The sequence below is a fragment of the Bombina bombina genome, chromosome 10, assembly GCF_027579735.1.
Source record: "Bombina bombina isolate aBomBom1 chromosome 10, aBomBom1.pri, whole genome shotgun sequence".
In the NCBI taxonomy this organism is placed as follows: domain Eukaryota; kingdom Metazoa; phylum Chordata; class Amphibia; order Anura; family Bombinatoridae; genus Bombina; species Bombina bombina.
In genome coordinates, this window is record NC_069508.1 from 163,104,955 (window position 1) to 163,120,337 (window position 15,383).

At 38.9% G+C, this 15,383-nt stretch overlaps 1 protein-coding gene across 2 annotated transcripts in view; it reads left to right on the top strand.

Annotated features, from left to right (window-relative positions):
* TUT4 (terminal uridylyl transferase 4) overlaps positions 1-15,383 on the top strand; it is a 180,968-nt gene that overhangs the window by 108,993 nt on the left and 56,592 nt on the right. For both annotated transcript variants that reach the window (XM_053693465.1, XM_053693466.1), the window contains exons 14-16: positions 6,268-6,418; positions 11,705-11,791; positions 13,402-13,505. In XM_053693465.1, coding sequence (XP_053549440.1) covers positions 6,268-6,418; positions 11,705-11,791; positions 13,402-13,505 — 342 coding nt within the window. The remainder of the gene's footprint in view (positions 1-6,267; positions 6,419-11,704; positions 11,792-13,401; positions 13,506-15,383) is intronic.

Below are 15,383 nucleotides of genomic sequence, written 5' to 3' on the forward strand. Positions count from 1 at the left end.
GGACAGATTTCTGCTTTATCTATTTTGTTACACAAACGTCTGGCAGATATTCCAGATGTTCAATCCTTTTGACTAGGATCAGGCCTGTGTTTAGACCTATTGCTCATCCTTGGAGCTTGAATTTAGTTCTTAAAGTTCTTCAAGGGGTTCCGTTTGAACCTATGCATTCCATAGATATTAAGTTGTTTTCTTGGAAAGTTTTATTTTTGGTTGCTATTTCTTCTGCTCGCAGAGTTTCTGAGCTTTCGGCTCTACAATGTGATTCTCCTCACCTTATTGTTCATTCTGATAAGGTAGTGTTACGTACTAAACCTGGTTTTCTTCCTAAGGTTGTTTCCAACAAAAATATTAATCAGGAAATTATTGTTCCTTCATTGTGTCCCAATCCTTCTTCTAAGAAGGAGCGTCTTTTACTTGCAGGCGACTAAAGAATTTCGTCAATCATCTTCATTATTTGTTGTTTAATCCGGAAAACGTAGGGGCCAGAAAGCTACGGCTACCTCCCTTTCTTTTTTCAACAGGTAAACGGAGTACAGCACCCACCAAAAAATACTGAGCACGGAGAGGGTTAACCAAACCCAGTAGAATCAATGTACAAAGAGTTATCCAGCTAGTAACAAACAGTAACCTTTATTTGTGTATACAGGGTCCAAAAAATAGCAGCAACGTTTCGGGCAAACAATCAGCCCTTTGTCAAGCTTAATATCAAGTGATTATACAGGTGTTTAAATAGCCACACTGGCGCCAAACAATATACATTAGCATCTCTATTACGCCACCTAGTGGTTCAAAAAGTGAACAACTATCACAATGTGTATTTATTCATAATATAAACATATATATAAAATAATACCTTATAGTGGACAAAAAAATATAAAATACATTATTTATATCAAAATTGCTCAAAATATATGCTAAAAAATATTCATGATTAAAAACAATTATATGAAGAAAGTTAAACTTCATATATCACTTAATGTCACAATAGATACTCAAAAAAGGATACACAATCTTATAATACAAATATCCCTATCCCATAGTTAATAATGAAATCACTATACAATTCAGAATATTATTTTATTAATTTTATTTAATCTTGTGGTCTTATTTAATCTTAGTTGAAGAGTATCATCTGTTTTGCATATGAGACTGCTGGACAGCAGCCTCCTGAAAGAATTACGGCTCATTCTACTAGGGCTGTGGCTTCCTCATGGGCATTTAAAAATGATGTTTCTGTTGAACAAATTTGCAAGGCTACAACTTGGTCGTCTCTTCACCCTTTTTCCAAATTTTCCAAATTTGATACTTTTGCCTCGTCCGAAGCTGTTTTTGGGAGAAAGGTTCTTCAAGCAGTGGTGCCTTCCGTTTAGGTTCCTGTCTTGTCCCTCCCTTTCATCCGTGTCCTATAGCTTTGGTATTGTATCCCATAAGTAAGGATGAAATCCGTGGACTCTTCATATCTTGTAAAAGAAAAGGAAATTTATGCTTACCTGATAAATTTATTTCTTTTATGATATGACGAGTCCACGGCCCACCCTGTAATTTTCTAAGACAGGTCTTTATTTTTGTTAAACTTCAGTCACCTCTGCACCTTGGCTTTTCCTTTCTCTTCCTAACTTCGGTCAAATGACTGGAGTGGGAGGGAAGGGAGGAGCTATATATACAGCTCTGCTGTGGTGCTCTTTGCTTCCTCCTGCTGACCAGGAGGCGATATCCCATAAGTAAGGATGAAATCCGTGGACTCGTCATATCGTAAAAGAAATACATTTATCAGGTAAGCATAAATTTAATTTCCAATGGCATGGAGAGTCCACAAATCCATTCTAATTACTAGTGGAAATTCAACGCCTGGCGACCAGGAGGAGGCAAAGAACACCCCAGCAAAGCTTTAAGTATCCTCCCACTTCCCATAATCCCCAGTCATTCTTTGCCTTGTACATCTGGGAGGATGTGCGAAGATGGTGTCTGAAGAAAATTAATACTTTAATGGGTACTTTTCCCTGCAAGCAAGGATTGGGGTTATGCTGTGTGTCCATGTAATCCTCTCTCATAAGAGTAATGGTGGCTTTTAGCTGTTGGAGGTCAGTGAGGTAGTCCTTACGTTAACTCCAACAATATATGATAACCCCTTTATAGAAAACCAGGGTTGGTTATTCTGCTTTTCTTGTATCTTCAGGTCCTTGTCAGCGTTTGGATGAGGCTAACAGACCTGGAGCTACTGTGACTGCTCCACAGCAGAAGACCGTGGAGGGTAAGTCCTTTCATATTTATTTCTCAGAATATCATGGAGAAGGACTGGGATTTTCAGGGACCTAGTGGGACTTGCTACCCTCATAATGTGTTTGTATATTTATTATATATCTTGTAGTTGAGATATGTTGCGGCTGAGCAGCTAACTGGTTTACTGCCAGTGTCAGGGAAGATGCCGCGTTTTGCCTTAAAAGGGTCAAATTTAATTGTAGTGACCCAGGCGTTATGAAGCGTGTTAATTATGTCCCCCACAGTTCTTATCCCTGCACTTTAGATTGTGCTTATCTACTAGGGGCACAGTGTTTATGAGGGACAAATCAGTTTCCCTCATGTGTGTTTACTACTCGTTACGATAAAAGTATGCCGGCATTTTCATAATCCCTTTCAGATAGGGGTTATACACAACTTTGACTAACGATGTCTTTTCAGTTCAATCCTTATCAGAGGGGATTTATATGAAGGATGAGAGTGGATCAATCCCAGGGTGTGACAGACATACTCAGATATGTCTATGATTCTTGCACTCTTTAGGGTGGGTTACAACACCTACTGGGTTTCTATAGGTGGTCTGTTGATCACCACTCCAGTGTTTGTTAGTCAGTTTCTCTGAGATAATATCATAGTTCCCTGCGGTTTGTTTAGATTGAGGGTTTGTTTGTACAAGATCTCTTGTTTAGAGCTCATTGGTAACTTTCTTCCAGCTTCGGTGGGGTTAACTTTTTTCCCCGCATTAGACTGGATTATGGCCACGCGCTGTCGGAGAACAGACCCTAGCAGGTTTTTGTTGGGGCTGTACGGTTTTGTGCAGTCGATTGCGCCCCTAAAAACAATAAGGGTCTACTGTTATTAAGAATAAGTTTATCCCTCTCCGCAGGGGGATCCTTCTCAGCTTATTAATTTCCCTCTATGTGGATTTAGAGGATGGTTCTGCCCGATAAATGTGTGTTAGGTTTAATGTCTATCTTTTACAGGCTAACCATTGAATTTTTTTATGGACTTTTGAGGTTTCGGCGTGGTTAATGCCCGCCGGAGCTCATTGGCGCAATTCCCTCCTATGTGTTTGGCGGGTAAGGAGCCTGTAACTCATATGTGCCTTCTTTCTCCGCATGGCGGCAGTGTGGAAGACTGCCTTTACTCTACACCTTATTTGGCAGCTTATTAAGTGTATGTCAGCAGTGGCGCCTCCGGCTTCTCAGTCGAACGGAGGCTACCGCTATCTGAGTGGGGTACGTTTTATGCCGGTTTTTAGAGATTGTGTGCATGCTCTCCTGTATCAGGAGAGGAATTTTGGTTCCAGCGGTGCTATGGAATTTTTCCTTTTTTTTCCTCCATTTTTTCTCCTTCCTCGGGTGAGAACCCGCATTAGGAGCTGGTTTCAGTGATTCTTCACTGAATTCTAGATTCTGAATCTGTCTACATGGAAATGGAGCACCTAGTTTACCTATTCCAGGTTTCCTGTAATGGTTATTGTCACCTTGATACAGGCTCGTAAGCTGGTTACTCATAACTTTCTCCTTAAGGTTCGGCGCACATTCTTTTTCTGATGCAAATCTCTGGGTTTTCTGTGGTGTGATGCAAGTGAACCCAGTATTTTATATTTTCTCCAAGACAGTCTGCAGAAGGGTTTGTATGTCAGTTCCCTCATAGATCAGATGTTGTCTTTTCTTGTTGTTGTTCTGTTTCATAAGTGTTTGGCTGATCTGGCAGATGTTCAGTCCTTTGCTCAGGGCCAGAATCCGGCCTGTGTTTAACCTGTTGCTTCTCCTTGGAGTCTTAACTTTGTTCTTTGAGTCTGCATCAGGCTTCGTTTGACTCTATGCATTCTATTGTTAATAGATTGTTGTCTTGGATGTTTTGGGGTTTTTCTGCGCATAGGATCTCAGTCCCTTCGAAAGACTTAAATAGCACAGTGGTTAAGTGACCTGTTTAGTAACTGAGAGTTACTGGTTTGATACCCCATACTGGTAGGGGAAAAATATTTATCTATATCAGTGTGATCCTTCTTATCCTGTTTTTCAGACGGATAGGGCAGTCCTTCGTATCAAATTGGGATTTCTTCCTACGGTAGTTTTGGACCACACTTTCTTTCAAACTTGTCGTTCCTTCTTTGTGTCCTAATTCTTCTTTCAGAAAGAATGTCTGTTTTTCAACCTGGATGTAGTTCATGCTCTAAGGTTCCATTTTCAGTTTGCTTAAAGATTTCTGTCAATCTCCTGCCCTTTTTGTAGTCTTTTCTGGCATACTAAAGGGTTTGAAAGTCACTTCCGCTACTCTTTCCTTTGGGTTGTGGAGTATATTTTGGTTGGCTTAGGAGACAGAGGGGCAGCCGCCTCCTTAGAGGATTATGTCTCTTCTAGGACTGTTTTTCTTCTTCCTGGTGTTTTTTGGACGAGGCTTCGGTGGAGCATATTTGCAAGACGACCACTTGGTCTTCGTTACATATTTTTTCCATACTCCGGGGTTTTTTTTTAGCCTGAGCTGAGGCTTCCTTTGGGAGCAATGTTTTTCAAGAGGTTGAAGGTCCGTCTGTTTTGTTTCTCCCTCCCTTCCATTCTGTGTCGTCTAGCTTGGGTATTGGTTCCCACTAGTAATTAGAATGGATTCGTGGACTCTCCATGCCATTGGAAGGAAAACAAAATTTATGCTTACCTGATGATAAATTATTTTCTTTCCTGACATGGAAAGTCCACGACCCGTCCTGGTTTACTTTCAAGACAGATTATGGGAAGTGGGAGGATACTTAAAGCTTTGCTGGGGTGTTCTCTGCCTCCTACTGGTGGCCAGGAGTTGAATTTCCATTAGTAATTAGAATGGATTTGTGGACTCTCCGTGCCAGGAAAGAAAATAATGTATCAGGTAAGCATAAATTTTGTTTTAAAGATAAAATTATCAAATATTACTGTTTTTCCCCTCCTGTAAATCACAATCTTCTCTTCTTGTGTCTTTGGTTTGTTTGTTTTTGTGTTCTAAATAATAGTCTATATTTATTTAAATCAACAACTATTATCTTTGTGATTACAGTACTTTTCTGTCTTTCTGATGGCACAATGTATACACAAGTATTAAACATGATATATATATTAGCTGTATTATCATATGGTTAATATTGCCTAAATGACATATGATATTGTTGTTTACACTTTGTCCCATCCCCTCTCTGAACTGTCCCATTTTAAAGATGCAAATATTCCAACATCCAAACTATTTTGAAATCCAAGTCCCAAGCAGTTTGGATAAAGGGTTTTCTACCTGTACTATCCCATTAATGTTTAGGGTTTTTATTGGCAATATTGGTTAGTACTTACAAATTTTTAAGGTCTAGAAATTCCCTAGGCTGAATGAACGCAGATTTATACATATGATGAAAATCTTCATACAGGAAACCGCTATTTTGGAGCTTAGGTATTTTTGCACTCTGTGACAGAAGTGGTTCACAAATCAGTGCATGATGCAGAGCAGAAGCTTTACATTTTTTGCAGTGGCTGCATTGCTCTATATTATTTTTGTGGCTTTTTTATGGGTTTTATGTAAATTTCAAACAAACTGCAGGAATTTAAACCTCTCACTCTGTATTGTTGGTGCTAAATCGAACAGCACAGTACAGCTGTGAATGACCGGGCAACAACACTGACCGGCGAATGCAATTCTGTCACAGGGTGCAAGAATACGTGCACTCCAAGATGGCATTGCCCAGTACAAAGAGTCAGAGCTTTACCAAACAGCTCTTTTAAAGAGCTAAAGTAAGAGAACAACTCTGAATAGAGGCGCAGTGAGTAGTAACCATTTGTTGTAGTAGTGTCTAGAAGTTTAATAACCCTTTAAGTGTTCTTCTCCGTCTTTCAGACATATTCACTTTCTATAGGTTTCCTCTGTGCTCTGGCATCTGTTTATATAACTATAAAGAAGTGAAACTGTGCCGCATGCCAGTGTATTTTGTGCAGAACAAGTGATACTAATGAAAGTTTAGTTTGTTTTACATTTAATCATCTCATGAAACCTGTACTTGTCCTTCTCTAGCCCCCAACCATAGTGTGCAGCATCTGTAAGCGTGATGGTCACTCTAAGGACGATTGTCCGGAGGATTTCAAGAAGATAGATCTAAATCCTTTACCCCCAATGACTGCCAGGTTCCGGGAAATTTTGGATCGAGTATGCAAGAGATGCTTTGGTACGTTCATCCCAGCCTGTCTGTCTTAAAGGAACTGTCTAGTGTTAAAGGGACTGTCTAGTGTTAAAGTAAAATGCTCTGTTTTGTTGGAGCATTTCATTTGTAATCAAATTCCTTTATTTTGCTACTAGGCGACAAACAAACTAAACAAAGGTATCCAAAAGGGGTATTAGTTTAGGTAACCTAAAGTAATACCCCTATAAAAATAGAAAATCCCCCCCCCCAAATAAAAACACCCCCTAATCTAATACTAAACTACCAATAGCCCAGTAAAAGAGCTGAATGCCCTTTTAAGGGCAATGTCCATACAAATGCAATGGGGCAATGGGTTGTTTAGTTTTTTTTATTTTGGGGGGTTTGGTGGGTGGGGGTTTTACGGTTAGGGGGGACTTTGTTTATTGTGAATGTAAAATAGCTGATTTATTTAGGGCAATGCCCTACAAAAAGCCCTTTTAAGAGCTATTGGTAGTTTATTCTTAGATTAGGGGGTGTTTTTATTTTGGGGGGCTTTTTTATTTTCATAGGGATTAGGTTTATTTTTTTTATTTTCATAGGGATTAGGTTTATTTTTTTTATTTTGGATAATGTGGTTTATTATTTTGTGTAATGTTAGACTTTTTTATTTTCTGTAATGTTAGACTTTTTCATTTTCTGTAATTTTAGATTAGTTTAAACTTAGTTTTCTTTATTTTTAAAGTAATGTTAGGTTTTTTATTTTAATTGTAATTTAGGATTATTTTAATTTATGTAATGGGGTTAATTTAGGGGGTGTTAGGTTAGGGGGCTTAGTGATTAGTTATTTGCGTTGTGGGGTTTGGCGGTCTAGGGGTTAATAGATTTATTATGTTAATTGCAATGTGGATTAATGGTGGTTTAGGGGTTAATCGATTTATTAGGTTAATAAGCGATGTGGGTTAATGTTAGTTTAGGGGTTAATAGATGTATTAGGTAGTTTGCGTTGTTGGGGTTGGCGGATTTAGGGGTTAATAATTTTATTAGGTAAAGTGTTGTTGTTTTTTTCTTAATGCTTATTGCGGGGGGTTAGGTTTTTTTTTTTTTTTTTTTTTGCAACGCTCCGTTTGTGTTCGCTGCATCCCCGCTTCATCCCGGTGGATTCCGAAAATGGCAGGGTGGTGAAAGAATCCACCGAAGTTAATTATTTTGGCTGCGTGTGCAGCCAACATTCTTTTGGCTGCCTCGCGCTGCCAACATACCTTTGAGGATGCGTGCACAACTGGCGACAACAACGGACGCGTTACAAACGCAATTATAGTATAGATGTGTTTCATACATGAATATGATCCAATCACAGGCTTTATCCTAATCTGGAGCAGAAGGGGGTCTTCCAGATCATCACATTTTACTAAATGTACAATCCCTTGGTATGAAACAAGAAAACAGCCGCTTTAATATTTACCTTTAATTTCTTGAAAGAAAGTGTTTTGTTTATTTAATAAAATCAGCCCCCTTTTACCCTGAATTAGCTTATGTGTAATCCTCTCGGTTCTGCAGCTTTTCTTCTTCTTAAAGAAGCAGCGTACTTAAAGGATCATAAAACCCCAATTTTTTCTTTTATGATTTAGAAAGAGCATGTAATTTTAAACAACTTTCCAATTTACTTCTATTATCTAATTTGCTTCAGTCTCTTGATATCCTATGCTGAAAAGCATATCTAGATAGGCTCAGTAGCTGCTGATTGGTGGCTGCACACAGATGCCTTGTGTGATTGGCTCACCCATGTGCATTGCTATTTCTTCAACAAAGGATACCTACAAAATGAAGCAAATTAGATAATAGAAGTAATTTGGAATATTGCTTAAAATTGTATTCTCTACCTGAATCATGAAAGAAAATGTTTGGGTTTAGTGTCCCTTTAAGCCAATCAGAATCTGTAACACTATAGAGCATGAGCTGCACGACCCACAGCGCTGTTGTAAACGGTTTAAAAAATAAAGTGCCCAAGCAAACCAGAGCAATTCATGTTTACACGTGTATGTGTCTTTATAAATGCTTTTGTTATCTCTAAAAGTAAAAAAAAAACCTGTTGGGAGAAAAATTGTAACACAGAAACGGCACAGAAATGCCTTTATATTTCCATAGATCACTTCTTCATTTCTTAAAGGGACATAAAACAGTATGAACAATCATTAGTTTTTAAATATATATATCTCTGTTTTTACCCCCAATAACCCCTTTAATTCAGGTATAGTTTTGCTTGCAGCAGGCTCCTCCCTGGGCATTCTATATATGGCAGGTGCTATCCAGGCCATAGCTTATGCATAATGCACTCGTGCATGGGCACGGTAGAGGGCAGAGTCACATGGCACCTGACTAAAGCAGTGCACAGTATAATGCTGAAGCTTTCACAAAGCATTGTAAGTTATCCCCATAGAAACAAGCAAGCCTCTTAGCAACAAACAATAGCAGTAGTGCTTGCTGTTCCTCCTCACCCCCCCCCCTTGCTTGCATAAGTAATTATCCTCACATGCACACTTTGTTATATGATACCACAAGGTTTTGAGTAGGACACTGATAAGGGGGGTGGAGCAGGCTACAATTGGCAACACTAAAGTGTAAGTAATTTTGCAGCTTTTTGGAAATTGTATTAAAATACTTATAAGCTTTTTTTATCCACTTTTTTCACACACTGTTTTACCTCAGTTGACACATAACTCAAAATGTTTTATGGCACTTTAAAGGGACATGAAACCCAAAAAATTTATTTCATGATTCAGATAGAGAATACAATTTTAAACAACTTTCCAATTTACTTCTATTATTTAATTTGCTTCTTTCTCTTGTTATTTGCTGAAAGGTTTATCTAGGCAAGCTCAGGAGCAGCAGAGAACCTAGGATCTAGCTGTTAATTGGTGCCTACATATATATATATATATGTTTTAGGGTCTCAGGTATTGGAAAGGACCTTGACGTGGTACCTGAGCTTGTCCCATTTGGCCAGATGCGGTGACTAACCTTTCCATTTTTGCTTTTAAATCTTAGCTGAGAGCTTGTAAGTGAGTGCTGGGTTTCCTCTGTGCGTTGTATTAATTTGTTTGTAATTCTCCCTATGGTTCTTGCACCCAGACCTGTCTGGGGTTAACTGCTTGTGGCTCTGGGGACAGCACAGCTTCCTGTGAGTGCTAGTGGCACCCAGGACTGAGCATGTTGCAGGGTCATGGGATGTGTACCCGGTCCGGTATGAGAGTGCAGTTCCCTTCCGTGTTTTTTATATGTCTAGGGTGGTTACATATTCCTGTGCACCCTTCCCTTGTGTTCAGTTTGTTTGGATTTGAAAGCTTGCATTGTGTGGCTGTTTTAGGGTCTCAGGTATTGGAAAGGACCTTGACGTGGTACCTGAGCTTGTCCCATTTGGCCAGATGCGGTGACTAACCTTTCCATTTTTGCTTTTAAATCTTAGCTGAGAGCTTGTAAGTGAGTGCTGGGTTTCCTATGTGTGTTGTATTAATTTGTTTTGTAATTTTCCCTATGGTTCTTGCACCCAGACCTGTCTGGGGTTAACTGCTTGTGGCTCTGGGGACAGCACAGCTTCCTGTGAGTGCCAGTGGCACCCAGGACTGAGCATGCTGCAGGGTCATGGGATGTGTACCCGGTCCGGTATGAGAGTGCAGTTCCCTTCCGTGTTTTGTATATGTCTAGGGTGGTTACATATTCCTGTGCACCCTTCCCTTGTTTTCAGTTTGTTTGGATTTGAAAGCTTGCATTGTGTGGCTGTTTTAGGGTCTCAGGTATTGGAAAGGACCTTGACGTGGTACCTGAGCTTGTCCCATTTGGCCAGATGCGGTGACTAACCTTTCCATTTTTGCTTTTAAATCTTAGCTGAGAGCTTGTAAGTGAGTGCTGGGTTTCCTCTGTGTGTTGTATTAATTTGTTTTGTAATTTTCCCTATGGTTCTTGCACCCAGACCTGTCTGGGGTTAACTGCTTGTGGCTCTGGGGACAGCACAGCTTCCTGTGAATGCCAGTGGCACCCAGGACTGAGCATGGTGCAGGGTCATGGGATGTGTACCCGGTCCGGTATGAGAGTGCAGTTCCCTTCCGTGTTTTGTATATGTCTAGGGTGGTTACATATTCCTGTGCACCCTTCCCTTGTTTTCAGTTTGTTTGGATTTGAAAGCTTGCATTGTGTGGCTGTTTTAGGGTCTCAGGTATTGGAAAGGACCTTGATGTGGTACCTGAGCTTGTCCCATTTGGCCAGATGCGGTGACTAACCTTTCCATTTTTGCTTTTAAATCTTAGCTGAGAGCTTGTGAGTGAGTGCTGGGTTTCCTCTGTGTGTTGTATTAATTTGTTTTGTAATTTTCCCTATGGTTCTTGCACCCAGACCTGTCTGGGGTTAACTGCTTGTGGCTCTGGGGACAGCACAGCTTCCTGTGAGTGCCAGTGGCACCCAGGACTGAGCATGTTGCAGGGTCATGGGATGTGTACCCGGTCCGGTATGAGAGTGCAGTTCCCTTCCGTGTTTTGTATATATATATATATATATATATATATATATATATATATATATATTGTGATTGGCTCACCTATGTGTTCAGTTAGAAACCAGTAGTGCATTGCTGTTCCTTCAACAAATTATACCAAGAGAATGAAACAGATTAGATAATAGAAGTAAATTAGAAAGTTGTTTAAAATTGTATTTTCTATCTGAATCAGGAAAGAAAAAATGTGGGTCCCTTTAAGTGCTTGTTTTATTTTTCTTATAACTGAGATGTACTTCTGGTCACAGGGATGTATTTCTCTCATGCTAATGTAGACAATCACCCAGGGTGACCTGCCTTTTAACTGGTTGAACGTCTTACAGAAGTTGCACTGAGAGATGTATAAGCTATTGTTAGACAGAAATGTGTTTGTGATCAGCAGAGGTGAGTGCGCACATGTGTGGTGATATCACGTGGCACATGGGCTTGGTAAAGATAGCAGGCGTTAATTTGGTGTAAACCCGGAACCCGCCTGCGTTTGTCAGCGAGTCTTTACACCTTCTCGCAGACTGGTGGTGGTACCTACCTAGGGGTGTGCACATATATTCCAGTATGTAAAGTGCTGAGTATATCTGAGATCTGTCTGCACTATTCCAGGATCTGTGACTAACTTACTGTTGCCATTAACACTGAACAAGTGTATTCCACTTGTAAATCACATATCACACAGTGTTGCTGATTTGTAACTCCACACTTGCTAAACAGGGATGTTTATGTAAAATTCATGTTAATTAATGTTTATGTAAAATTATTTTATTCTGTTTATTTATTTATTTATTTTTTTTAAGATGAATTATCGCCAAATGCTTGTGAGCAGCAAAACCGCGAGCAGATCCTTGCTCATCTGGAGCGCTTTATCCGGAAGGAGTTTAATGGTTAGTAAAATGAGTTCCACCTTGTAGCTTTGAAACTGGTTATTATTAATATTAGTCTAATATTGAAAATGTATTTCCCATCTCAGATGCTACCGATATATCACAAAACAAACTCTACAAAACATGCGTTTTCTACCCTCATTTGCAGAATGAGAAAATAATTTACTTTAAGTGAAGCACAGACTTAATTAACTTGCATACTTTAGCTAGTTAATGTTTGGGACTAGAAAATCAGCCATTTTTTTAAAGTGATGGTAAATCCTAGCGTTTTTGGAAACACTAGAATTTACCATTGCAACAAATAAAGGGGACTTTCAGTCATGAAGTATAAAATACTTCATGCTGAAAGTTCCTTTATTTGTCTGTGGTGTATGCTGCGCTGAGGCCACCCACAGAAGAACGCTATTTTTTTCATTGAGTTGACATTTCCACCTCTTAGCCAATAGCCGTGCAATTATGCCGGATAGCTAGCACGCTATTGGCCTCACAAAAAAATAGTGTTCTGCCGTGGGCGGCCTGAGGCGCTCAGTGCGGCAGACAAATAAAGGAACTTAGAGCATGAAGTATTTTATACTTCATGACTGAAAGTCCCCTTTATTTGTTGCACTGGTAAATCCTAGTGTTTAAAAAACGCTAGGATTTACCATCACTTTACGTATTGGAATGTTCAAGTAGCGATATTACATGATGTCTCTTGGAGGACAAACGTATTTGCTGCACTCCTTTATTTCACTTTGGCTTTGAAAACAAACCTTTATTATATTACCCCACACCACGAATAAGCTGTAACTAGTTTGTGCTACTAAGCTAGGATGGAAAAGGTTTAAACAGTTTAACTATAGAAAATTATAACTTACAATGATTTAACAAATTCTTTTTATGATTCTGTGCCCTACAATGCATGTTGTTGTGTATATCACATAGTTTTTCATATATAAATTCTAGGGAAAAAAAGTGATTATTTAGTCACTTCTTTTTTTATAACAGAGTAAAAAAAGTTAATAGCTCAATTAATGTCTGACGTCAGTGTCTGAGATACCTTTTTAAACATTTAAGTAGCAGATTTGAATCCTTATAAGGCTGTGTCTGCCTTTCATCCTAAAGTCAATTACTTTGGTAGCACAGCGTGCGTAATATGGTCTCATGTATGAGTTGACAGTGTTTGGGTAACGGCTCTAACGCTTGATCATGGAAACCATACATTATTTCTTATTATGCATTTTGAAATCTTTATGGGATACCTAAATGGTATATACTACATAAAAATATTGAGCTTTTAACCAGGGTTCTACATTGCAGACCCTCCAAACTTCTTGTGGTTGGCAATAATTATTTGTTCAGCCACCTGTCTATATTCACATCATAACTGGTTTGATAATAGAACAGAGACTGGTTTAACTTTCATAGTTGTGTGATGAAAAATGTGTGACAATTAATTATTGTTACACTGATAGTGATTTGCGTTTATAACAAAAAGCGCTTTTAGAAATAAAGCATCTATATGTAAGAGCTCTAGATTCTCTTGACAACAATCCCAACTAGTTATTTGACCCTACACTCCTGCTAATGCTTGAAGTTGACCTGATTGACCTTAGTTGATGCTTTGTTAGGTAACGCAAGACTCTGCTTGTTTGGCTCTTCCAAGAATGGGTTTGGCTTCCGAGACAGTGACCTTGACATCTGTATGACCCTGGAGGGCCATGAGAATGCAGAGGTAAGAAATCTCCGTTCCATTTTAGTATTCATGTATGTTGCATGCTCCTCATCAACTTGGTGTAAGTGAATAGATCAGGTATTATAATCTCCCATGGTCTATATATATATATATATATATAAACAAAGTACGTGTGTGCACTCTCACCAAAAATATTTTATCCGCCGGGGTGCTGTCTGGATGTCAATAATGAAAGAGTATAAAGCATTCACCGGACTTCAACTGTGCAAAAATAATTTATTAAAGTGACGTTTCGGGTAGGAAAACCCCTTCTTCTGACAATCAAACATTGTAAAATATAAACATATATAGGCCTATTTAGCCCACCCTACAATCAATCAACGAATCAATGAGCACCGTGTGCAAAATTGTTCTGTGAAGGGACCGAACTTTGTAAAAGAGCGAACCATATCACTTCCTGTGACGTTTCATCAGCAGTTGCACTCATTTTGCCCCTAATGCGCATGCGTGCCAGCATCATCACATACCTGGCCGCATACTTCACTGTGAAAATATTTAGACTTGTGAAATTCTGAAACCTTTCTATAGCGCATGCATGGGCTTTTCTATCACAAATGGGGGGATTTATGGAACGATGTTTTATATATAACCTGAAACGCATACAAACAAGAAGGCGTGCATTCAAAGCACTTCACTTTATGTTTACTTTAAAATACGACATGCAGTGGCGAAAGCCGAATGGCTGTTTGTCATGCAGGGACGAATAAACATTGTTCCATGTTTCAGGTTACATATAAATAAATATTTTTAAATAAGTATACATTTATTTCGGTTTCACACCATAATTCACATACAGTGTTGAATAAACATTGTTCCATAAATCACCCCATTTGTGATAGAAAAGCCCATGCATGCGCTATAGAAAGGTTTCAGAATTTCACAAGTCAAAATATTTTCACAGTGACGTATGCGGCCAGGTATGTGATGACGCTGGCACGCATGCGCATTAGGGGCAAAATGAGTGCAACAGCTGATGAAACGTCATAGGAAGTGACATGGTTCGCTCTTTTGAAAAGTTCGGTCCCTTACCAGAACACCGTATCCAGCAAGAGCAATACCTACGATAAATCTGACAAGAGGAGTAGCCAACGTGCAGACCGATAAACAAACAGGTGTGTGTAACCTCCTGGGGCCAATCAGATTACAGAGCCCTATCCACATCCTCATGCTGTGTTGTATGGAAAGAAAGTAACTATCTGACAGGGGGAGTGGCTGCATTGCCGAAAAAACAGATAGACTAACAAAAACTTATAGCTCAGTATTATAATAGGATGGAGCCAAATCTATCTATATATATATATATATATATATATATATATATATATATATATATATATATATATATATATATATATACATAAAGCCACCCTCAATCCAGCATCCAATGTAGCGCTTGCTAACAAAAATAAAAATTAAAAAAGCGTATGTCACCGCAACAACACATAACACAAAACAACATATAGATAATACAAGGATGAAAGCGACGATATCCCTACTTTATACAAATCAAGCATCAATGTCAGTGGTGATAGAGAATAATAAGCAGCAAAGGAAAATTCAATAATGAATCTGACCAATCGGTAACAGACCAATCGAGGGAATTATACACATTATAAGGAAGATATGTACTAAAAAAACTGGCTGATCAGCAAATCCACTGGGCAATGAGCAATGCATCGGATAATGATAATAACTGTGTAGTGCAGTGGTACAAATGAGAATACAAAAAATAAAAATAAAGATGTAAAAATGTAAAAACAAATTGCAACACATCAAGTGGACAAAAAGCAGACAATGAGCCATAGATACAGAATACAAACATGATCATGTGGGAGAACATATCAACAATCCTATTTA